Source organism: Prinia subflava, chromosome 9 (assembly GCF_021018805.1).
Source record: "Prinia subflava isolate CZ2003 ecotype Zambia chromosome 9, Cam_Psub_1.2, whole genome shotgun sequence".
Lineage (NCBI taxonomy): Eukaryota > Metazoa > Chordata > Aves > Passeriformes > Cisticolidae > Prinia > Prinia subflava.
In genome coordinates, this window is record NC_086255.1 from 20,089,731 (window position 1) to 20,112,532 (window position 22,802).

General features: G+C 41.9%; 2 protein-coding genes across 5 annotated transcripts in view; one reads left to right on the forward strand and one right to left on the reverse strand.

The window, feature by feature from the left end:
* The window catches only part of SYNPO2L (synaptopodin 2 like), a 38,434-nt gene extending 34,659 nt beyond the window's left edge, over positions 1–3,775 (reverse strand). The window contains exon 1 of the mRNA XM_063405854.1: positions 1,306–3,775. Within this exon, the coding sequence (XP_063261924.1) occupies positions 1,306–1,410 (105 nt within the window). The 5' untranslated portion in view covers positions 1,411–3,775. The remainder of the gene's footprint in view (positions 1–1,305) is intronic.
* A 124-nt stretch (positions 3,776–3,899) lies between these two features.
* SEC24C (SEC24 homolog C, COPII coat complex component) overlaps positions 3,900–22,802 on the forward strand; it is a 36,157-nt gene continuing 17,254 nt past the window's right edge. The window contains exons 1-8 of one of the 4 annotated variants that reach the window (XM_063405848.1): positions 3,900–4,010; positions 11,379–11,581; positions 16,834–16,975; positions 17,825–18,003; positions 19,257–19,331; positions 19,443–19,691; positions 21,023–21,153; positions 22,327–22,395. In XM_063405848.1, coding sequence (XP_063261918.1) covers positions 11,407–11,581; positions 16,834–16,975; positions 17,825–18,003; positions 19,257–19,331; positions 19,443–19,691; positions 21,023–21,153; positions 22,327–22,395 — 1,020 coding nt within the window. In that variant the 5' untranslated portion in view covers positions 3,900–4,010; positions 11,379–11,406. Of the gene's footprint in view, positions 4,011–11,378; positions 11,582–16,833; positions 16,976–17,824; positions 18,004–19,256; positions 19,692–21,022; positions 21,154–22,326; positions 22,396–22,802 lie in introns of all 4 variants that reach the window. The other 3 variants (XM_063405846.1, XM_063405849.1, XM_063405847.1) reach the window with 3 other exon arrangements.

Sequence of the window (22,802 nt, forward strand, 5' to 3'; positions counted from 1 at the left end):
GAGCTGCTTCTAGTTAATACCTTCCTGCAAGTGCTACTAATCCTTGAGCAATATTCCATTCACCTTAAGGTGCAACTTAGCCTGGGTAATGACTAGTTCTTGCTGCTGTTCAATCCTGAGTAATCTTTATAGACACTCACAATCTCCTCCCTCTTCAGTCCCAGGTTCATGTCTACTGTGGGAAAAACAAGTCAAAATAATCTTAGACCATGCAGAGTTAATGTAGCCCCTGAAAATTCAATTTTCCTAAGAACCACTGATGCCAGACACCTGTTTCAAGGATAGTGATTCTTTTTAACACCTGAAACTCTGTGAGTTTGTGCAGGAGTTGTTTTTGTGGAGAAAAATCATCTTTCTCTACATAAGAAACATTCACTTCAAGGCCAAGCTATGTGATTTCAAACCATTTGGCAGAAGTTACGACAAACACTCCGTGATCTGGGGTGAGCCAAGTGACACAGAACATTTAACTTCAAAATTCTGAGCAGAGGCACGGTCTGCTTAAGGAAACAGAAAGAGCTAGGCAGAGCATTTTTTCATTTCTGCTGCTGGGTGCCTTCCAGTGAGATATCCTAAGATATCCTTGTGTCAAGGCTAATGCAGCTGTTATGAGCTTAAAAAAGAAGATCTTTTTTTCTCTGCTTTTCAATCTATTCAGTAGTCTTTCTGAAAAAACAACAGTAACAGTTGTTTATCAAAAGTAGTTCAACACAAGGTTCATGTTTATTGCATTTTTTAATCTCCCATCCAAACAACTGTTTTTCTTTAATTCTTGAAATTAAATCAGTATTTGCTGATTAGAGCATCACAAATATTCACTTCAGACAGTGTTGAAAAACTTTGACCAGCAGAAGAGACACTGAGAAAGCTGGAATATAGTAAAGAAGTGTTAGGGACAGTTCAATTAGAAATATGGCTTTTACTGCTTTTTCTTTAGTTGGATGTCTTACCTGAGTACTGAAGTTTCCATATTTGAGCCCTTTTCCCTGCACTGTCACTATGGTTATAGCTCTGCTGACAACTCGGGAGAGCTGTACAGCCTACAAAGTGTCTGAGCTGTACTGACCTGCACTGAAGCAGATCCTCACCTGACACTTGTCTCTACCTCAACAGCATCTATTCCAGAACCCGCAGCCCACCTCACACCCTGCCTGGGCACACCACCCAAGTTTTCCTTTTAAGATCTGCTGCCACACTAAGGAGTTCCTGTATTCCTTAACAGTAGTGAAAGATGCCCGGCTCAGTAGGGGTATCTTAGTTCAGCAGAACAACTTTGCTCTCACAGGTTGCACCTCAAGGTCCTACCTTTGACACTTGAAGGGGTCTTTTCTGCTCTGAACCCCCTTGCAGGCGGAAGCCCCAGGGGGCACCTCCAGACAGAGTGATGAGCATTTCTTCTTCAGCTCCCATGATTTCTGTGCTTTAGGTATTTTGTCTTCACAATTTCAGTACAGACTCCAGTTCTTAATAGGCAGAATCTTCTATTCCCATATTCACAATTCACACCACCACTCTCCAGTCCCCTCAAGGCCCTCTGCTCGCTTTCTCCTTGAAGTTCACACACACACAAGAGTTGAGACTGTCAAGCCCAGCCCTCACTGCTCTTCTGGACTCTCAGCTGCTGCTCTGCCTATGATTAGACATTTGATTCTGCCCTTGGTAAGGGGCCAGAGTTGTCCTACACACGTGTCATGTCAATCTCACCCTCTGTGCCCCCCCGCATACATGATGGATCTCTCACCGGAACGTGGCTGAAAATAGCACACCTCCTGTCTCTCCAGAGCTTTGTCTGACACTCTTAAAGCTGGAAGCATTTCAGTAAAAATTTTATTTCCACATTGCATTCCAAATGCAAATCTTAGAGTCACTCAGTACTCAGGATCCATTAGTATGAGTTTCAGGCAAGGACATGTCACAGGCACAAACTTGAACAAATCAGGTGATAGCACCTGACCCTATGAATTGAACAAAACCAGCTTGCAATTGATGTGCTCTCCACTGTATTTTCTCCATGCAGGTAGTGTTACTATGCAGCTGCACTGTGTGCCTGCCCCAAAAGCCACAGGCAGACGATAGATGCACTGTGCTGCCTCTGCAGCGTGCTGCTCTCTGACATCCCCTACCTCCACTCGTAATACTAGACACTGGGACCAGAATAGCTGGGATTAGCTACACACACAGGATTCAAACAGTTCTCTGCAGGGCACTGTGTACATGCACACAATGGCTAAGAGAGCCCAAAGAGGTCAGAGAATCAGAGAATAGTTTGGATTGGAAAGAACTCTTCAGGATCATCTAGCCCAACCCACCTGCAATGAGCAGGGACATTTTCAACTAGATCAGATTGCTCAGAGCCCTGTCCAATGTGACCTTGAGTGTTTCCAGGGATGGGGCATCTGCCACCATTCTGGATAGCCTGTTACAGTGCTTCACCAGCCTCATAACAGAACTTTTTTTCCTTATATCTAGTCTAAATCTACCATTACCCTTTGTCTTGTAACTACAAGCCCTACTAAAAAGTCTGTCTCTAGCTCTCTTAAAAGCCTCCTTTAAGTATTGAAAGATCACAATAAGGTCTGCTCAAAATGTTCTTCAGGCCCAACCCTCTCAGCCTTTCTTAGGAAGAGAAGCTCTCATCCCTCTGATCATTTTCTTGGCCTCCCTCTAGACCTGCTCCAATGGGTTTATGTCTTTGCTGTGTTGAAGACCTCAGAGCTGGACGCAGGTCTCTGGATGTAGTCTCACTAGAATGGAGCAGAGTCTTTCAGTGGTTTTGCTTTAGGACCGTGACAGACAAGACCTCCTAGCCATCCCAAGCCAGGGAGTTATAGAAGAAATAAAGTCCCCTTTCCTACAAGGCTTAAAACATAATTTTCTGTTAAGGTCCTGAGGACTAGCGTACCCTTACCTCTTCCTTATTCTGCATGTGCTTAGCTCTCAGTGACTAATACCCTTATACCCTAACATCCAGATGATGTACTTTTGCTGTGAGGCCACTGCTTGGTTGACTACTCCACTGCCAGTACTATAGCACCACTCATCCAGTGTCATTGCATATTGCACACTGGTGGGCACACACCAACACAATTACACAATCATCAAGGTTGGAAGAGACCTTTAAGAACGTCAAGTCCAACCATCCACCCAACGCTATCACTGTAACCACTAAACCACATCACCCAGCACCAGATCCTGATGTATCTTCAACACTTCTGGGGTGGTGACTCCACCACGTTCCTGGGTCACCTATTCCAACACCTGACCACCTTAACAGTAAATATATTTTTAATATCTGAGTCACCCCTGTCTCAGGTTTAGATCATTTCCTCTTGTCCTCTCTGTAGCCACACAAGAGACCCGTCCCCTCTTCACTTTGATCTCCTTTCATGCAGTTGTTGAGAGCGATGAGATCCCCCACGCACCTGCTCTTCTTGCGACAAAACAATCCCAAGTCCCTCACCCGTTCTAGACAAGTTTTCTGGACCTTTCCCGAGCCTTGTTACTCTTTTCTGGACACGCTCCAGCACCTCAATGCCCATTCTGGAGTGAGGGGGCCAGGAGAGCCTGCTGAAGGCAGTACTTGAGGTGTGGTCTCAGCAGTGCCGAGTACGGAGGGCCGATCACTCCGTTGTCAGCAGGGAGTGAACAGCTCTTTGCACCTCGGTGCAGCACTGCCCCTGGCTGCTCCCCTGTCGGTCCTTCACAGGCCGCTGGTGGGACAGGCGGCCAAGGGCACGGCGGTCAATGGTGGCCGCGGTTCAGCAGCACTGTGCCCTGCTCACGCCTCAGCTGCCCGTGCGGACAGCGCTGGGTCGGGCTCCGCGAGCAGCCGCAGCCCCCGGGCGCTCCCCGCCGCCGCCTCCCGCCCCAGCCGGACGTCAGCGGCCGCGACCTCCCGGCGCCTGCGCCGCATCCGGGCCCCGGCGGGCGGAGCGCGGACGTGGCACCGGCAGGCGGGGAGCGGCGGGGCGGGAGCGGAAGCGGGCCCGGCAGTGGCGGCGGCAGCGGTGGTGAGTGAGGCCTGAGGGGGCTCCGGGTGGCCGGGCCCACCGGCGGGGTCCTACGGTGCCCGCTGCGGACGGACGGGCGGGCGGGCGAGAGGGTGGGCGGCATCGCTCCCCGCGGCCCGGACCCGAGGCGCTGCCGCCGCTGCCGGCGCTGCCGCTTCCTCCTCCGCCGAGGCCCGGTGGCGCCCGGTCGGATGACGCGTCGGGCCCACCGTGCTGCGCGCCACGGGAGCTCTCAGAGCCCCGGGGCTCCCCGGAACGCGCCCGGCCGGGAGCGTCCTCATCGCCCGCGGCCCGGCCCGTGCCGGCGGCCTGCGAGGCCGGGCCGGCTCTCGGCGGGGCCTGCACTCCAGTGCCTGGGCTGCCCCGGGAGAGCCGTCGGTGTCCCAGCGTGTGCGGCGACACCCGGCGGCTGCGAGCCGGGCCGCCGGTCCGGCACGGAGAAACGAGTGCTTCTTTTTGGCCGGGGTGCGCCGCGAGTCAGAGAACCCCCTCTGCAACCTCCCTAATCTCCTGTAATCCGCGCATCCTTCCCCTGGCGTTTGTGCTGTGCTGTTCAAGCGTTCATTCATTCAAGCTTTGCAAGGGATGGTCGTCCCTTGCGAAGACCTGGTGGCTGAGATTGGTTGGATTTGGTTGTAAAACTTAGTGATTGCTTGTCTGTGGCTGTGGAAAAAGGAAGAAGGAAAGTGAAGGAGCTGGCATGATCGAAATACAAATGTAGTCTTGAAAAGGTGGTTACGCAAGATGGGATTCTTGCTTTCCATGTAGATAGTGCTTTAAATGTATTTTGTTCTCTGTTGTTGGAATTTGCTTTCCCTCTTTCTGGGAAATGCTGTTGATGGAGTACGGTGAAGCTTAGTTTCCTTTAGGTTTGTTTGTTTGTTTTGAGTGTACTGATCTCTGAGAGAGACTGCAAAACCATCCAAACTGGGCTGCAGTTGAATTTCTTTTTAAACTTACTGGGTAATGGAAGTGATTGTTGGGATGTAAGAGAATTGCGTACACCTCTGTCAGAAGTCATCCACAGGAATTAACGTTAGTACTGTCATTGAAAATACATATTCATGAAAATACAAACATATACATAAAAAATAAGATTTTTTTTAGTTTGGTACTCTGCTGATTGTTAACTATTAATGTGATAATTCCTTAAAAATATTTCTAGATCCATGTCTGTTACAGGAGTGTGTAGTCAGCTTTACCAAATGTTGCAAGGAATGTTGGACAGAAATCACTATCTGAGACATAACATGCAAATTCTTTTTTGTTGTTTTTTACAAGAAGTGTAAAGTCACATCACTGAAATGGGAGGTGACTACTGATTTTGTACTAAAGTCTTTGCTCTTTATTAATGTGAAGTTTTCCTGAATAAATTTAGGGAACTCTGGCTTTAACTTTATTTTTTTCTTTCTTGCAGTCTTCTCCTAGAGTAGGTGTTCCAGTTATGGGAAGACAGAAATATATGTAGCCTAAAACTTCCAAGCTTTCCTTTTTAAAGGAACCTTACTCTCAATCACATATATACACTCTGTGAAAACATAAACATTTCTATCCTTTTTTTTGTGGAACAGGTTCTTGCTAATGGAACTACTATTTTTGGCTTGAAGCTGTGCCATTCAGGATATTTTTATTGTTGTAGACAGATTATGAAGTGGACATCAATATAAAGAATATATAATTGCTTCTTAATATGCTGTGACACTCACTCCAGGTTCTAGCTTCATGACTGAAGCTGACTTATAGCAGTGAACAGCTATTTAAAGGATTATTTCTTTGATGAGTGCTTTGGTACTTTACTTTGAATGTTTTTTCCTGCTGTGCTAGGACTATGTTATCTTCCTGTAACACTTATTATCAGAAGGAGGGTCAAAAATCAAAGGAAGAATTGATGGTTGGCTAAGGAAGGGCAAGGTACAAAGAGTCACCAGCAGTAACCAACAGCTAGGTCTCTGCAGAAGAGAGATGGATGTTTCTTATTCTTTAGGTTTGAAAAGCTGTGTTAGGGATAAATTGTGAAGGTAAAGCTTGTTTATATGTTCAGCAAGCTTCACTGTTAACACAGGAAGTGCTAAAAGACAGTATAAACTGGCAGTAGGTATTAGGAAAAGCTAATTCTGACCTTTTTTTGGTTTCTTGCAAGTTATGGAAATTGTGTAATGTGTATTTGTGTAGAGGAAGTCAGAACGCAGAGATGACCAGTGTTACAATGTATGTGGAGAAAACATGGTTTTGAGTCTTGTTCTATATATTCCCATTCTTTCTCTCTTCCTTCTGGCTTCTTCCCTAAATTTGAAACTGCTCATGTAACTTTTTCTAATCAATGATGCTTGTGCAAGATTCACAGAAATTATTCTATTACTTTATTCATTGTAACATGAATGTCTTCATGTCTGTGGAGGTAGCTAGGAAACAGATTTTTCTCTGTGATTTTGTTGATGCTGTATTGTCAGTGACTTTTGCCTCCATGGGGTTGCTCTTTAGAAGCCATGCTCATAGCAGAGTGTTTTTCAAATCTTTTTCTAGGGCTTTATTACAGTGGTAGAGATGTGAATCAGTCCCACCAGGAGACTAGAGTCAACACAGTATAAAATGTCATTGAAGTAGAAATCTGGTGGTGATAGCAGGGCTTGGAAGTAGTGGTAGTTTTAAGGTTAGGTCAAGACTAATCTGAGGTTTTTTGTACTCAGTTTTTAATTGCCTTCACTCTTTTAACTTGTATACTGTACTGTACCTTGCCCAGGATGATGAATCAGCCTAAGAGAACTGGGTTTAGTGTGGCCTTCTTTACAAGAATATAGAAGTGATCACACCTTAGATTCACTTTGAAAACTGGGTCTTATACTTTCCATGAACTGTTAAAACAAATGTTTCTGGCAGTTATTCAAAATACGTAGATGAAGAAAATATTGCCTGTGGTGTAACAAGTTGAGAATCTGCACAGGCAGGAAGAGAGTGCCACATATCACAATCAGATTGGAGTTGATTCCAGTATTGCCATTTGGGTTGAGTTGGACAAATGTGTGGGAGACATTTGTTACAATGGCCTGTGAGTTTACAGGTTAGTTGTCAGTTTCTGACTTCTAGGACATGAGTTTCTTTTCCAGGATTTTCTATAGAAAAAAAAAAGCCAGTAATTTTTTATATCTGAGAAGAAGCAAGTGTTCCATGAGTGCTCCTAGAAGGCCTAGTCAAGCTTCAATGAAACAAAAGGAAGGACATTTCCCTTTCCAAAGACAGTTCTTAGCTCCAGAGTCTAGGTCTTTGTAAGAATAGCAAAACCTTGCTGCTTCCAGACAGTTGCAGAAAAGAAACATTAAAAGTACTATAGACAATATTCTGAATTACTAGTGCTCCCCTTCTATCCCATCTTTTGGAAATAATTTTGATTTTTGTGTTAAATAGATACATTTCCATCAGTTTCAGGATTACAGGAGTGGTTGTCTTGGGTTTGTGTGGGATTTTTTTGTTGTGGGTTTGCGTTGGTTTTTTTTTAAGTTTCAGTCTCCTCAGAAGTTGAAACAAACAGGCTTTTGCTTTCTGGGAGACCAGTAAAAAAGGCACTAGCATCTTTCTGAAGGAAAGTAATTTTGCTGTAGGCCTTTCCTTTAGAACATGAACAAGAACTGATGAGACCAAGCTTTTCAGTTTCAAAAGGGAGTTAACAGTGAATGGAGACTATAAAAAGTGATGAATATGAAGTTTTCAGTGATTTGAGAGATTTGCTTATTGCAACAAGCTCATATGAATCACTAGTTTTTTTTAAAGCATGTCATAAAAACATCACTGTGGTCTGATTTGTTTGGATGCTAAGTAATCTTGAAGCTATTCTAAAAATTTAGATATTTCACACCCACCACATTATTCCTGTGTATTTTCCTCCCATCAGTTTATTACTGATCTTTACTGGTTGCTGTTTTACACAACAGCCTTCTGCTGCCATTGTAGCTTTGTAACTGTGTTGACCAAAACTTCATGGTCAGCTGCCTTTATACAGAGGAATAGAAAGTGGTATAGAGTGACTGCTTCCTGCTTTGCAGGAAAATTGTTGTTTATGGTAATGGCCACTTGTCATAGGATTTTTTCTCTAGCATCAGTCCTGCTTATTTGAGCTTTGTGTATTGTAACTGCTGAGCAGTAATATGATGTTCAACACCATGTGTCAGTATTATGTTTGGCTTAGTTTTGGTAATGTGTTGCTATGTGCAGAGGAATATCCTCAGCATTTTTATCCAGTGAAATGACCTGTTAGCTCCATTTCTCCTTGTCTGTCTCAGTGATGACTGTCTTCCACCTTCTCAGAGGCAAATACTTTTGGTCCTGCGTTATGGTATTTCACATCAGTGATGAGCAAGTGGGCCACAAGCCTTATGTTCAGAGCAAGTTGGGCAGTAAAACAATGAAGCAGCCTTGTCTGCAGCTTCAACACTGGACTTGTTCTTAAATCTCCCTCGCTGACCCTCTGCCAGGGTAGAGGCGGGTGCTTGTGCTGTGGTGGAGATGAACCTGCGCTGGCTGGCACAGGGGCTAATGAAAGGTCTGAGTTGTATCTACCTTTCAGTTGAGACATCGAGTTAGAACCATCTCGTTTGTGTAGCTACTTTTTCCACAAAGTGTAGGAGATTATCTCATAACTCTTTTTCTCTGTATGATGTGCATTAAATCAGCTTACCTCTCAGTTTTGGTATAGTGGAGAGAGCAGCAAGCTGACAGATATCACCGGCTCAGGCAGGAAATACTGATATTCACACGAGGGAGGGAGGGAAGGCTGAAAAGGGAATAGCAACAGCTCATCAGGTAAGATCACTTACTGAGTATATGCTCACAGCAGTAACTCAGAAGTGGTTTACTAGGGTCATGCTTGAGTTCTTGTCCATTGTGCTTTAGGAAAACAGGAGAAAAAGCATGAAAGATTGATCTTCTGTCCTGTAGTAATTCCTAGTTTGAACATGAGATCTGTTCAGGAATTTCTGTAGGTCTAACTTGTGAGAAGTGTTTTAGTGGTTACGGCTCAGGAGGTATCCTGTGGGGTACTGCTACTGTGCAGCTCTTCCTGGAGGAGAGACCTGTTTGCAGGAGCAGTGACTCGAAGCCAGGTTCCTCATGTGGGATCCAATAAGCAGGGGGAGGAAGAAGAGAGCACAGCCCTCCTTCCTTGTCAGAAAGCCCTGCCCAGATATTCCAAGTGCAGATAGAGGAGTTGCCTCGATGTGTTCCTCCTTCCCCGTACTCCCACCTTTGCAGGAGGCACTCTCTTGCTTTGCTGCTTGTACAGAACAGGAGGTGGCTGAGAGTAAGTCTGTGGTTGCAGTGTGGTGACACTGATTGCCTGCCTGGGCAGCAAGAGGTTAACCTTTCAGGGAGCTTGGGAAGGGAGCAGGTCCCAAAGTCCAGACTTCCTGGCCACATGGCTACTCGGGTTAGACTGTTTTACAGAACCAAGTCAAAGGTAGTGTGGGAAACCAGAATTTTTAGAGATTACATGTTATAAACATGACAGCAAGACCACTGTGGTAGTCTTTCTTTAAAACCACTGTGGTCTGGTGAAAAAACCTGTCATGCTCTTGTAAGCTGTTGCAAATGACATATTAACTTTCAAGAGCAAATTATGTTTAAATATTTAAGAGGAGGTCTTTTTCTAAACAAAAGCCCTGTCTTTGCCTTTATACAGCTTGGAGAATAAAAATGTAAAACTTCATTTATTTCCTTACATAAAAGCTTAAAATCTAATTTCAGAGTAAGCATTAGTAATCTTAGTATTGATATTTGTCATGTTTACTAGCTTTAGGAGGTTAAATGTTGTTTTTATGTTTTGTGCTAGCTTTCTTTTGTAAGTAATTAAATCTCTCTAATGTGATATATATTTTCCTTTTATTGTATGGGTGAAAGAATTTCTTCATGTGGGTGATTCTTACAAAGCTCTACTTCTTCCCAAAACTTTGCTGTACAACTGTGGTATCAGTTGCTGAAATAATTCTTTGGTATCATATTTTTGATAATGTGAAGAAGGAACCATAGAATTGTTTGGCATGTGCTAGTCAGAGTGTGGGCAAACCAGCTTGGGGCTGGGATACCTGATTGAGTTAAACTCAGATTCCTGGTCAGGCTTTGCTCTGGTGGCTGTTGCACTTCTGTTTCCTCTGTGTTAAGATTTACTTTATAGCTTTAACACACAAGTTCATCATAGAGTTGGAGAAAAATAAGAGGGCAACATTAGTTATTTATTTTACCTTTACTTTTCATTTTTATATAAACGGATTTTTTTTAGTAAATAATTTAATTGCCCTAAACATGTTTCTTTAGTGTTGTGTAGGTAGTCTTAGCTGAAGAGGATAACAGTGGCATGGAACGTTGAAAGAAGTACAGGAGATGCAAAATATTCTTGTTAGAAACACACCATGAGGGCATCTCCTGCCCCTGAAGTAATCTCAGTTCTCCACAGCTGAAAGGCACTGTGGGTTATCTGCCTGCTTGCTGTTGTAAGAGTTGCCTGCGTGGTTTGGGGTCTTACAATAACAGTTGTGCTTTTCCTAGTATAAAGCTAGTCAGTCTCTTTATACATTATGGGGAGTTGGGAATCTGTCTGTTGAGCGAGATTTCTTACAAACGTTTGCTAAGAAATGTCTCTCCTGTCTCTTACACACTGTATCAAGTCTTACACTTTGGTATAATTCGTTTAGTGCCATCTTTGCCTGTAAGTATTTTCCAGTTTGAACGCTTTTCCTAGGTGAAAATTTTGCTTTTGGAACATCTTTGTTTTCTGAAATGTATGTACATAGCAAGGACTTTAAATCATCTATTGCTTAAAAAAAAAAGGCTCTATCTCCCTGTGCTGGTCCTGTTCTAGACTCTATCAAACACTTCAAGCAGCTGCCTTTGGGGATGGTGAAGTGTGCGCTTGTAACAACGAAACATGATCAAGTAAAGTGACACAGAGGTGACAGCTGAACTTGTTCAGTGTTACTGAAGTGTTGTGTTAAGGAATCACTCATCTGTATCATGAAATCTATTTTCTGTTGGTCTTATTCTGTGAGGTAGAAATAGTTTCAAAGGTTTCTCAGGAAGCTTGATAATAATCTGCTATGAAATGGCAAATGATGGTATTTCTGTCTAAGGTGATGATCACAGGTCTAACCAGGATGAAGTGCTGTCTAAGTTGATTAGAAAACATAGTTTCTGAAAATACTGTTTTAAGTAGCTCTTGTAAAGCGTTTATCTCACTTGAAAAAATTGCTATGCAAGAATAAATTACCATTAATATTTTAGCTTCCCAAGTATCTTAGGATCTCTCACTTACTTGAAAACAGTAGAGAAGCTGACCAGTTTGTTTTTATATCTAATAAAAGTAATTTTTCACCTCCTTTTTTGCAGGTGAGGTTAGTTTGGGGATGTGAATACAATGAGTGTAAACCAGCAAGCTCACACGGGGCCTCCTTACGGGCAGCCTCAGCCTGGCTATCCGGGGTTCCAGCAGCCTGCCTACGGAGCACAGACACTGCCAGCGGTTCCTCAGTCGCAGTATGGAGCTTACAACGGGCCCGTGCCAGGATACCAACAGCCAGTCCCTCCACAAGGTACTGCTCGGTCAATTCTTAATCATTGATACCTGGGACTTATGGCATGCATGGGATTTGCTCTATGCTTCCTATTGTAAGTCCTCTTTTTTTTGTGGTAGTGATTATCTTTTTTTCTCTGTGTAATTTGCATGATGCTAAAAATCATGTAGTCCCATATTCTGAGGTTGTGCTGTCTTTTGTCCAGTTTGGTAGGGATCACTCTTCTTTTGGTAGGTCATAAAATGAACATGTTGAGAAACAGCCTGCTTTTTTCTCTATGTCCATGTTCCTGTGTTACTGGAGCACCTGACTAGAAGAGTCTTCCTGGTGAGGTTATATTGAGAGGCAGCAGTTAGGGACTGTAACAGTTTTATAATTGAGATTGCCTTGCATTATTATAAAGAAATATCTGCACTGTGTCCTGAAATACTAAGACATACATCTCTAGGTAGAAAGCACATTTGGAGCTACTTTCTCTAATGTAAACTCAGTAAAAAGTTTGTGGACATGTGGCAAGCTAATGTATTCCAGAATTTGACCGTTTCTGCAGGATCAAGGATATTCCTTGTTATTGTTGTCTGTTAAAAGAAATAGAAGTAACTCAACTTTTGTTTTCCTGCTTTCGAAAGACAAGCTGACTTTTTATTAAAGAACTTTGCGAGTCTTGGTTTTCAAGTATGTGAATTTTTTTGGGAAATCAATAGTGACTTTAACATTTGAAACGTAGAGGAGAAAATACTATTGCTTTGAACGCAAGTATGCCTGCCTTTTCAGATCACAGGGTTGAATTCAGTGCCTCTAGTTGTCTTGAAACTAACAGGAGTGGGGGACTGAAATTTGTGTGCTGAATAATTGCACTGTTGGATTTTTGTCCAGAGTTAGTAGAGTAGCGTAGTAAAAGAGCTGAGTGTGGTGTGGTAAACAATAGGTTATTCAAGTGCTCCATCTTCCTTTTCTTTGCTTAATCCTCCTCCTCCCATGTCTCAATCTCTTCTAACAGCACTTCTAATCTGACAGTTTTGAACTAATTTCACAAGGGGTTTGAATTCATGTGAAAGGAATGAAAATCATCTCTGAGCAGAGGAAGGACACCCTGCTTCCTAAGAGAACAGAGGCAGAGCTCAGCCACTGAGTGCTCTGTTTGACTGCTCGCTGTAGCCAGGGACTAAATCGTGTTTTCTATCCAATGGAAGGAAAGGGGACAAATTGGACTTGCTTTAGTGAGAGAGAGAAGGGGATTCAAGAACAACAAAAATTACCACAGATTTGGGAAAGTTGCACCAGTGCAGCTATTTATAGAAAAGAGGTTTTAGCTGTTAGCAATATGAAGAATCATTAGGGTGTTTGTGAAAAGCAACTGATGAGCATCTTCTGTCAGATACTTCAAGAATTTTCAGACTTCACATGCCTGAAAAGCATTGCTTTTTAGGGAATTAACTTTTTTCTTCTGCATTATTTCTGGTTTGCCTTTTAAAGTTTTGGGACAGCTCAATAAGGACATACCTAGATCCCTTGATATCATTCATATAAACTTATGAAGGTTAAAAATGCAGATTTTTGTGCCAGTAATGATTGAAATGTGGTGTGACACTGGGGGCAACAAGGTGGTCTCATTTGAACAACAAAACTGCATTGCACTGCTCAAGTGGTGTCTCAAAGAGCAACAAAACTGTATTTCACTACTCAAATAGTGTCTCATGTACTTCATTGTTATTATCTGGCAAAGGCCATCCACTATTTATGGAGATTTTTTCCATTTTTTTTCTGAGACCATAACTTCTTCACTTAGCAGACTGTACTAAGGAAATCTCTGTTGTCAGGCTGTGCATTTTGGACCCGTTTTTTAGGATTCCTATCTTTAGAGGAAAGAAATGTAAAATTCAGAGCCTTACACAACAGACACAGGTTGACCTACGAGTATGCTGAGTGTGAAATCCCTGTGGAAGAGGGAGTCAAGTGAACAACACATTATCAGAGACAGCAGACAGATGACAGTAAAAATTTTGGCAATTATCCTTTCTACCACCACCTCCAACACATTATGTTTACTGCAAGTCTCTGTGGCAAGACCTATTGTAGCTGCACAGTGTAGAGGAGAGAGAATTAATTTCAGAGCCAGGAATTCAGGAAACACTGAGGGGTAAGGGGAAAACTGCCAGTGTTATTCTGTAATTTCAAAGTAGTTGTCTTAGGGATTTATTTTTAAAATAACAGTAAAATTGCTTGGGGGACTGAGTGGAGAAGTGTTGAGAGCTGGTGCCAGCCTTAGTCATGGAGTGTTTTGCATCTGATTTACGTGACAAACTCTGACTTTAACTAAGTGGAATCATGGGAATGCCATGGCAGTGATGATAGCCTTTCTGAGGATCAGAAGTGGAGTGTTGTGGTGCTACCTGAAAATAGCTGCTTCTTGCTATGAGAATATTGAAAGAACCAGGACAGTTTTGCCCCAGTCCTTTAGTCAGTCCTTGGTTTCCTTCAGATGAGGTCATGCAGTTCAAAGTGCAAACACAATTATCTGAATACCAGTAACAATTAGGCTGTAGATCGTTTTCCATAGGCTTGCTTTATGAAAATGTTAACACTTGTATTAGTGTAAAGACTGCATTTGTAGTATGTTGTGCATGGTAGAAGAGAGGGAGTATAGCTTAAGGAACAAGGTGGTAAATGACACAAATGTTGTGTATATTTTCTGGACTGCAGACTGTTCTCAGCATTGAAAAGCTGTCTCTCAGTGCTTTCTCTCAGGCTTGATTTACTGGTGTATTCTGTCTTTCCAGGTTACTTTCCTTCCTTGGGGTTTCCTTCGAAGGGCTCTCCTGTATCTCTCAACTCTGACACTTCTTCTCTTGCACCTAATTTCATAGGTAAATGGTGTCCTTTCTGTGGGAGTGTTTGTGCCATGTCTCTTCTTCTGTGCCCAATTCCCATTAATATGGATCCTTATCTCAAAGGTTGGGTACCTGATTGTTCAGGCAGAGGTGGGTGGGACATTTCCCAATCTATTTGTAGGCTGCATTCCAGAAGCATAAATAGGATATGAAGAAATAACCCTTGCAGAAATCCCTTACGCATGCAGATTCATAGATAAAACTTGACTTGTGACTGATGTTTTCTGAAGTCTGATTTCAAAACCTGAATTGGCCCATTCACCTTCTGTCAGGTATGATCCTTAGTTTAAAAGATCTCAGTCTCACCCTAGAGAGGGAAGGTGAGGTTTGAAACAGTAGCATTGCAAAGAGCTGAGAAATCTCCACAAACCACCAGGAGATTGTTACTGGAAGTCATGAGATTTGTGTAGCTTTTGCTTTCGTTTAAGGGAAAAACCAAGATTTTAACTTCCTTGGCTATACTTAGAATCTAAGTATATGTTAGGAATAATTATTTTTCCAAAAGCTGTGACTTGAAGAAGAAAATATCTTTTCACAACTTGCAATCAAAATGTAAGAATTTGAAACGCTGCAAGAAACCATATTGTACTTTTCCTTTTTTCGAGCTAGTGGTATTTTGGAAGAGCTATTTCTGGAGGTGTTGATTTGTTTAGAAGATTAGGGTGTCAGAAGACAACCATATAGGCTTAGGGCTTTGAGGAAAATCACAGGCATTTCCCATTTTGCTGTAAGCTGCCTCCATTTTGAGGTTTGTAATGAGTAAAAACATCACAAAGATATTGAGAATTTGTCAAAAATAACGTATCTTAGGCTAATAAACCACTAGATACCTAGATACCTATTCTAGTGATTTCTTTTTCAGTGACTGTTTGAACAGTCTGTGGCAGGGGTGACAGAAGTATATTTATGATGAGAACTAGGAAAAAATAACTTACAAAGCTTTTTCTGAAGTAAGCACATATTTGTCATATGGTATGCCTGTTAAATTTGGGGGTGGAGGAATTTAATTTAGTGTATATTTAATAAGTGTGTAGGGTCCCTCCAGAAATTGGATTAAGTATGCCTTCAAAGACAAAAGATAAGAAGGCCAAACAGTTAACATGTACTGTCCAAGGGAAGACATTGGAAAATAGATGAGAGATATGAAATAACATACAGAGGTCAGGAAATGCTTAGCCAGAGGAGCAGTAAGATGAAGGTGCTGTACCCGTAGTTTAGAAAAGACAAGATTAATGAGATGAAAGTATATAAAAATAATAAATGTCTCTAGGAGTAATTAAATCCTGTCTCAAAATGAAGAACAGGAGGAAGTTTAGTAATAAAGAAAGAAACCCAAGAAATTATCAGTTATTCATAGAAGATCTAGTTAATTCCTTCCTTGGCTTTACATCCCCAGGTTTGCTAAGAATTGGATGTAGCAGATAAGATAAAGTATATGAGTTGAAACCTCATGCTTTAGGGTGTAAATAATACTGTAGAATTGAGAAATGGCTCCCCTTATTTCCTATTTTGTAATGATGGTTCACAAGAAGGTTTCAGAATCCCTTTGGAACTTGCCATGCTGGTCACTGGCAGAGTGACACAAATGTGTTCGTGTGGGTGTGGTCTCGTGGGGCAGCTTCAGTCATCTGTGCTTAATGATACCCCACATGGGAAATAGGTTCCCTTGTGGTTAACAGGCACGGTCATACAGTTGTTCTAATTACCAGCATTGCTAATATAGTATTATTAAAAGAGCAGTTTATATTCTCTTTTTTGGAAGTAAAAAATGCAGCTGCTCTGCTGGTATAGTATCCAACATTTTGTGGTCTGTGGAAAGACTGGTTTCTGAGACGAATATATTTGGGCTGTGACTGAATCAGCTCAGTCTGAAATAGGGGAAAGTATTTGTGTTAGCCTCCAAGTTTGAGAGGTGGAAAGAACAGTCTGTGGTGGCCCCCATTATCTTATATATAAATTCAGTAAGTTATGTAGTTTTTGAAAATGGAATCTTCTTACATAGCCCTGCTTACCTTTGAGGTAGGGAAAACTGACCTGAAAAAACTGTAATGAACATTAGATTCCACTGAATACCCTTGGTTTAGATAAAAATAATTGGACTTGGAGCGGAAAGGACTCAGTACCCTACTGACAAGATAATTTTTTCTTCATAAAAGATGAAGTTGTCTTTTGAAGACCTTCCACAGCACATATTTTCTTCGTGATCTGTGTGGAGATGGTAACTAGTGACACTGGCTAAAAATACTTGTGCATAAATTACTTGTTGCTCATGGAGTATTGTTATAGCAATTCTGCACTTGAATTTTTCATGGTAGTCGGTTCAAGCCCTTGTTTCTATAATTTGTGATATTTTAGAGGTTTTTTTTGTTATGTTTGTAGGTTCATTAAGAGCCCCGCCAACATCTGGAGCTCCCCCTCCAGCCTCTGGAGCATCTCATCCTTCTGGGCACTTGGCATACAGTCAGTTTGAACATGGAGATGTGCAGAATGGAATTCCAGCCTCAGCAGCCCCGATGCAGAGGTGCCTACGAGAAGAGTGACTTGTAACAAAATCCTGCCTTGGTAGACCTCTGCTAGGTCTAGACTTTTTAGATCGAAATCAAACTAAGAACTTCAGGGGTTTGTGGTGGATATTGACTTTTTTCATTGCTTTATTATTGTTTTGGAGCAATGCTTTGCCTCAGGGATATTTGTTAGACAGTGAGTATGTCTGTAGATGAAGGATGTGAGCAGATGTCAGTGACTGATGAAAACCTCATCTCCTCTTAAGACATTCTTTGTGGTGTTCATTTTCCCTTAAGAAAAATCAGTTACATCCCACAACTGTAGTATCTGTTCCTTGGCAGTGTGAAATGATCACTGGAGCATGTGGTAGTCTTTACTGAATAATTTCTTAGTAATGATTCTGGGCCCTCTTCTGTCCCTTCTGGATCCCTGAGTTACTGTCATCTAAGGCTCTTGAACATATTTTCCAGAGAGACTCTGCCATTCCCTCTGTGGTGAAAGTGGCAATAGTCCTGCTGGGTTCAAATGTTTTGAGTGGCAGAACATTCTTCCATAGCTGTGCAGCCTTACTGTTGCTCGCCCTATAGACTCTGCAGCATTTCTGATTTGTTGAGATAACTGAAATGGAGTTAACAAAAATATAGAATTTGTATTTTAAGAGCTAATAGGTTTTTTTTTGTTTGGTGAAAGGGATTCAGAAACATGCAGAATATGCAATTATTTTTCCAAAACTGAGCTACGGTGTTTCATGTAAATATGTGAGACCTAGATAGCGTTTAAGTGCTAGAACAATTTTAAAAGGCACCAAGATTTGTAACTTCTTCTGTAATGAGGAATCAGTTCAGTTTGTCATCTTCCCTCTCAGGCCACCTGCTTCTCAGCCGTTCCTGCCAGGCTCCGCGCCCACGCCTGTCAGCCAGATATCCACGTTCCAGCAATATGGGCCCCCCCCAGCCAGCGTGCAGCAGCTCAGGAATCACATGGCAGGGATGACAATTGGCTCTACTGCAGCCTCTGCTCCTCCCCCAGCTGGGCTGGGCTATGGTAAGGTTTCCTGGCTACAGAAGTGTGCTATTGATTTTCTTTTGTGCTAGTAATTTCATAAAAGATTTTTTATTGTCAGTGATTAATCACCATATGGTTATGGGAATTCTCTGGGTGTTGACATCTGCCATAGTAAACAGTAGTTTTCTTAACTAATAAGGTCATAATTAAGGAAAACAGAACTGAGACAATTGTAGGGGACAGTGCTGGACATGAATAACAAAGGAGAGAAATAGCACTGGTCCTCAACTATGTTCATCTTGTGAAACACAGAACAGTCTACCCCTAAGTCACCTGTTGGAGAGTCTACATGTCTTGCAACTGTTGTGCAGCAGCCCCATAAAAAAAAAAAGAAAAAAGAAAAAGAAAGGAAAAAGGGGCCCTGTAAATGTAAATCACAAAGGGCTGAAAATACTCTGAATGATTGTGTGTAGGGGTCTGCTGGAAGTCAAGAAGACACTTTAATAGCAGAAACTGAATTAACAGTAGAAACTGAATTTAGATACTTTGTTCTATGGTATTAGTTCTACAGTTTCATTGCTGTAGATTAGGGGACTTTTTAAATTGAAGACTAGAGTTTTGTCATTATGTGTAAGCTGATCTGACTATTTAAAAATTGTTTTGCTGAAGTACTTCTTAACAAGCATCTCATAAGACTCGTAAGATTTTTTAGGAAAATTAGGAGTAGGTAGGGGATACAGGTTTCCTTGGCCTTTTGGCAGCATGTTTGTCAAAAATTATCCTCAACAATAGTACAACGCTACATATGAATGATGCTGGCTTCATGCTATTAAAACCACAGTCCTCAAAACCATTCTTGATCTACAGGCTCCAACTGAGTGCAGAGTTTAAGACAGGAACTTAGTTCTAGAAATCTATGGATAGACTTGTGATGGTTCGTGTTTTGCATATTCCTGGCTTTGCCCTTTTTTCTGACCCTGTATCCTGAAATGTATTCTGAATATGTAGAATAAGCAGCTCAGGAATTGAGAGAGAGGGCAATGAAAGAACTATTGAGTTTCAGATCCCCTGAAGGAATTTCAGCTCTCTGATCAGTCTAGGAAAATGGTCCCTTAGAATTTGACTCTGCTAGTACTGGTAAGTTCATCTGAAGATGAGAAAGTGGTAGATTTATTCAGGTGATCTGGAGCAAATGGGTTTTTCTTGCATCTTAATTGTCTTCAGGATAGAAGAAAATTATGTTGTGTCTTTTGTTTTTTTCTTACCGGGTTCCCCCACATGGGTTCCCCCAGTCTCAGGAAGCTTTAGTGCGACAGGATCTGGTCTCCACACACCTTACAGTGCAAGCCAAGGACCCCCTGCTGCCGGTGTGTCTGAGGCTCTCCCTTTGGCACAGCCTCCGTTTCCTGGGCACACAGTATCAACTCAGCGCCTGCCTGCTCAAGCTCCTGGTTTCACCCCACCTCCTCCTTCTGCAGGGGTTGGACCTTCCTCGTACCCTCCCAGCACCGCTGCTCCGAGGCCGCCTGCCATGGCAGGCCCAGCGCTGCCTGGGCAGACCGTTGCTGGGCCACCATCATCCCAGCCTAATCACGTCTCCTCTCCACCGCCTCCACCGCCTCCGTCAACTATGGCAGGGCTGCACCCTGGGCCTCCCATCAGTGGTCTCCATGGGCCACCTCCTCCCACTCATCCTCCTCAGCCAGGATACCAAATGCAGCAGAATGGTGAGTATTCCTAGCATAGGATTCTTAAGTTACCTGTTCTCTATATGTTGCAAACTGAGAACGAAATTTCACGTTGTCATTTGTGGGCTCCTGGCTGCACATTAGAACTTCCCTCTTGTTTCCCTGTGCTCATATCTGAGATAATACCATATGTCATTTTAAGATATTTTGTAATACAGGTTTTAATCAGATTAATGTAACTAAAGGAATTCTAGCTTACTTGGCCAAAAAAGTGTTTAGCAATTAGTGCCATAATACGACCAGAATTTGTGATCAAAATTTTATTATGGACTCTAATTTGATGTCTGCAACGTCACCTGTTCAAAAATAGACATTGGAAATACATCAGAAAAACCTTCTTTTATATTTTTTAAATTTGTGGCCACTGTGCATATGCAGTGTGTATGAAAGGAGTTGATAAACACTGAAAAAGGAGTTACTGTGTTTTCTCCTTATTTGCATAACTCTGTTTTTCTACCATGTAGAAGCTTGCACATCTTAAATGTACTTAAAAGTAAGACCAGTTAAGCTTTCTGAATTAAAACCAGTTTTGGCTGATTTTTAATCAATAACATTTACAGGTAGCTGGGATAAAGTATTATATGCAAATGTTAGGACTGAGAATCCCATCCCCCATGCAGCTTAGCACCACTGGACAGATAAATTACTTAAAAATGGCTGTTCAAATTCCTGTGAACTGTGAAAATACTAACAGGTTAAATCATACTGTTACTCTGTAAGTCACTGGAATTGTCTAAAATAATATGCAATAGCTTCAGGTAGTTATAAAACAAAAGAGAAAATCACACATTAGCCTATTAGTGTAATTTCAAACAAGCCAAAACTGCCCAAAGGAACTCCTTGCTTATCTTTAATTTGAAGAATTAGGGATTGTCCACTGGCTTATTTGGCTGTTCTGTGGGCACTTTCCATTAGACAGATTACATTACCTGCAGGATTCTACAGGTAAATGTTCATAGTGCATGATCTTAATGTGCATTGTAATCAACAATTACAGACTCTAAAACTATTTACAGTAGTGTGTTGGTTTGGGCTGAGGTAGAGCTAATAGAGGTCAGACTAAAAACCTCTCTTTCCTTGAGTCTAGTTTTGAGGACTGCATGTGTCAGTTTATTGGATTGTTGATAGAGATGTACCAGTCTGAGTTGAAACACTGTGATAAATATGTTTAATCATAATTAATTGAAGACCACGACTTCATTTTTCTGGAGGGTTTTTCTTTAATAATGGCAGGAAATGTGGGAAGTGCCAAATGAAGAAATGCCTGGTATTAAGCCACTGTTTGATTTTTGTGTTCTTTTCTTGTTCAGGTTCCTTTGGACAGATGAGAGGTCCCCAGCCTAACTATGGAGGAGCCTATCCAGGACCACCAAATTATGGAAGTCCGCCTGGACCACCACCTCCACCAAAACGTCTGGATCCAGATTCAATTCCTAGCCCTGTAAGCTTACTTGTTCTTTCCAGTGTCAACTCTTCCACAGTGTCTTTGCATAAAACAGCTGACAAAGACCAAAGCTGAAAACAGATTTCTCTTCCCAAGGGACATCAGTCTGTTTTCTTGCTTATATTTCTCTCTTCTATCCACCTTCAGTGATAAATAAGCCCAGAGGCAGTTTTTTTCATGGTGACTAAAGAAAGGCACTGTATATGGAAATCACTGTTCTAATTCCTCAGGTCTTTTTCTGTACTGTGTTATCTTTTGAGGATCCTTCAGGGCTTTGATTAAACTTGTTCCTCCATTTCTGGATTCTTGCATAATGACTTTCCAAGGTGAACTAATTTCAGATTTTGAGGTGACAGTCTGTGAACTGTGTGATCTATGTTTAAAGTATGGTTAGTAGGAGGTGACTGTAGTGCTTTTGCTATAATCTGTCAAAAAGCTGGTTTGTGTTTTTTTGGGTCATGAAGTCATGATGCTACATCAGTCAAATATGGACAGCTTCTCAAACTGGGATTGTCTGTCAGAGTGGAGGTTCTGAGACAGGATAAGCAGTTACATGTAATGGTTAGCAATGATGAGTAATACTAAGCCTGGTGGTATTATTGCCACTAGTCTACTGTGCTGTTCCTTCCGCTGCTCTTGATGTTCTTTCTGTACTTTAAAACTATGAAAATAATGTAATCTTGAGTTATGTTGGAACTGACATTATTCAGAAGGTACCTCTATTTAAATAAGATTGCCTCTTTAGACTTCAGTAGTGAAGCTTACTACGGTGGGGTTTTTTTGGAGAAAGTAAATCTTTAATTGCTTGTTTGCCTCTTTTCCACTAAATGAAATCTCAAATGGCTTTTGTCAGTTGCCTTCATGTTAGCATGTTCTTAAAGCATAAATCTCAGTTTCTAACCAAAATGAGGTGAACCACTGCTTCTATTAGCAAGGTGTTCAGAGCCAAGCCCAATATCCCAGCAAGACTGGTTTTGGGATCAGTGTATGCTGCAGAAGCTGAAGCGTCCTGTTGCATGAACCAGTATCTAAATGTATCTAATTTCAGTGCTACAGGTTTGGGTAGAGAGAAGTAACAGTTACTTTGGTTTATTATTCTCTTTTCTTTTTTTTTTTTTCCCTTTTTTTCCGTCTTTTTTTTGGTGGCACTCTTATTTTTTATTAAAAAAGCAACTTAATGAGCTGCCACCCCAGCAGAAACCCAGGCACAGAATAGACCCAGATGCAATTCCTAGTCCAGTAAGTGCTGTATATATGTCAATTGTAGTCTGTGTGTTGGTGACCCTCAGTGCATGCCTAAAACCTGAACTTCACCTTGCTAACCCTCCATCATTAATCTTTTACCCTTTCCTTGCTGTCTTCTGCTTGCCTTATCAAAATGAGTAACATGACACTACATGGCGTTGTTAAAATCTTCTGTGATGAATGGTGAGGCAGTAGAAAGCAATGTTCCAGAAACAGATCATGAAGAATGTCTCCCCTGCACTTTGTCTGATTTTTAGGATATTGCCTTCATCAGCTTCCAGCTGGCATTTTCAGTGTAAGCCAGTGGTGTGTCTCATGCCAGCATGCACACAGCATGAGCCCTTGTAGCCATGTTTTCTACCATGTTTTGATCAGAATTTGGTTACTGTTCTTGTTGATGT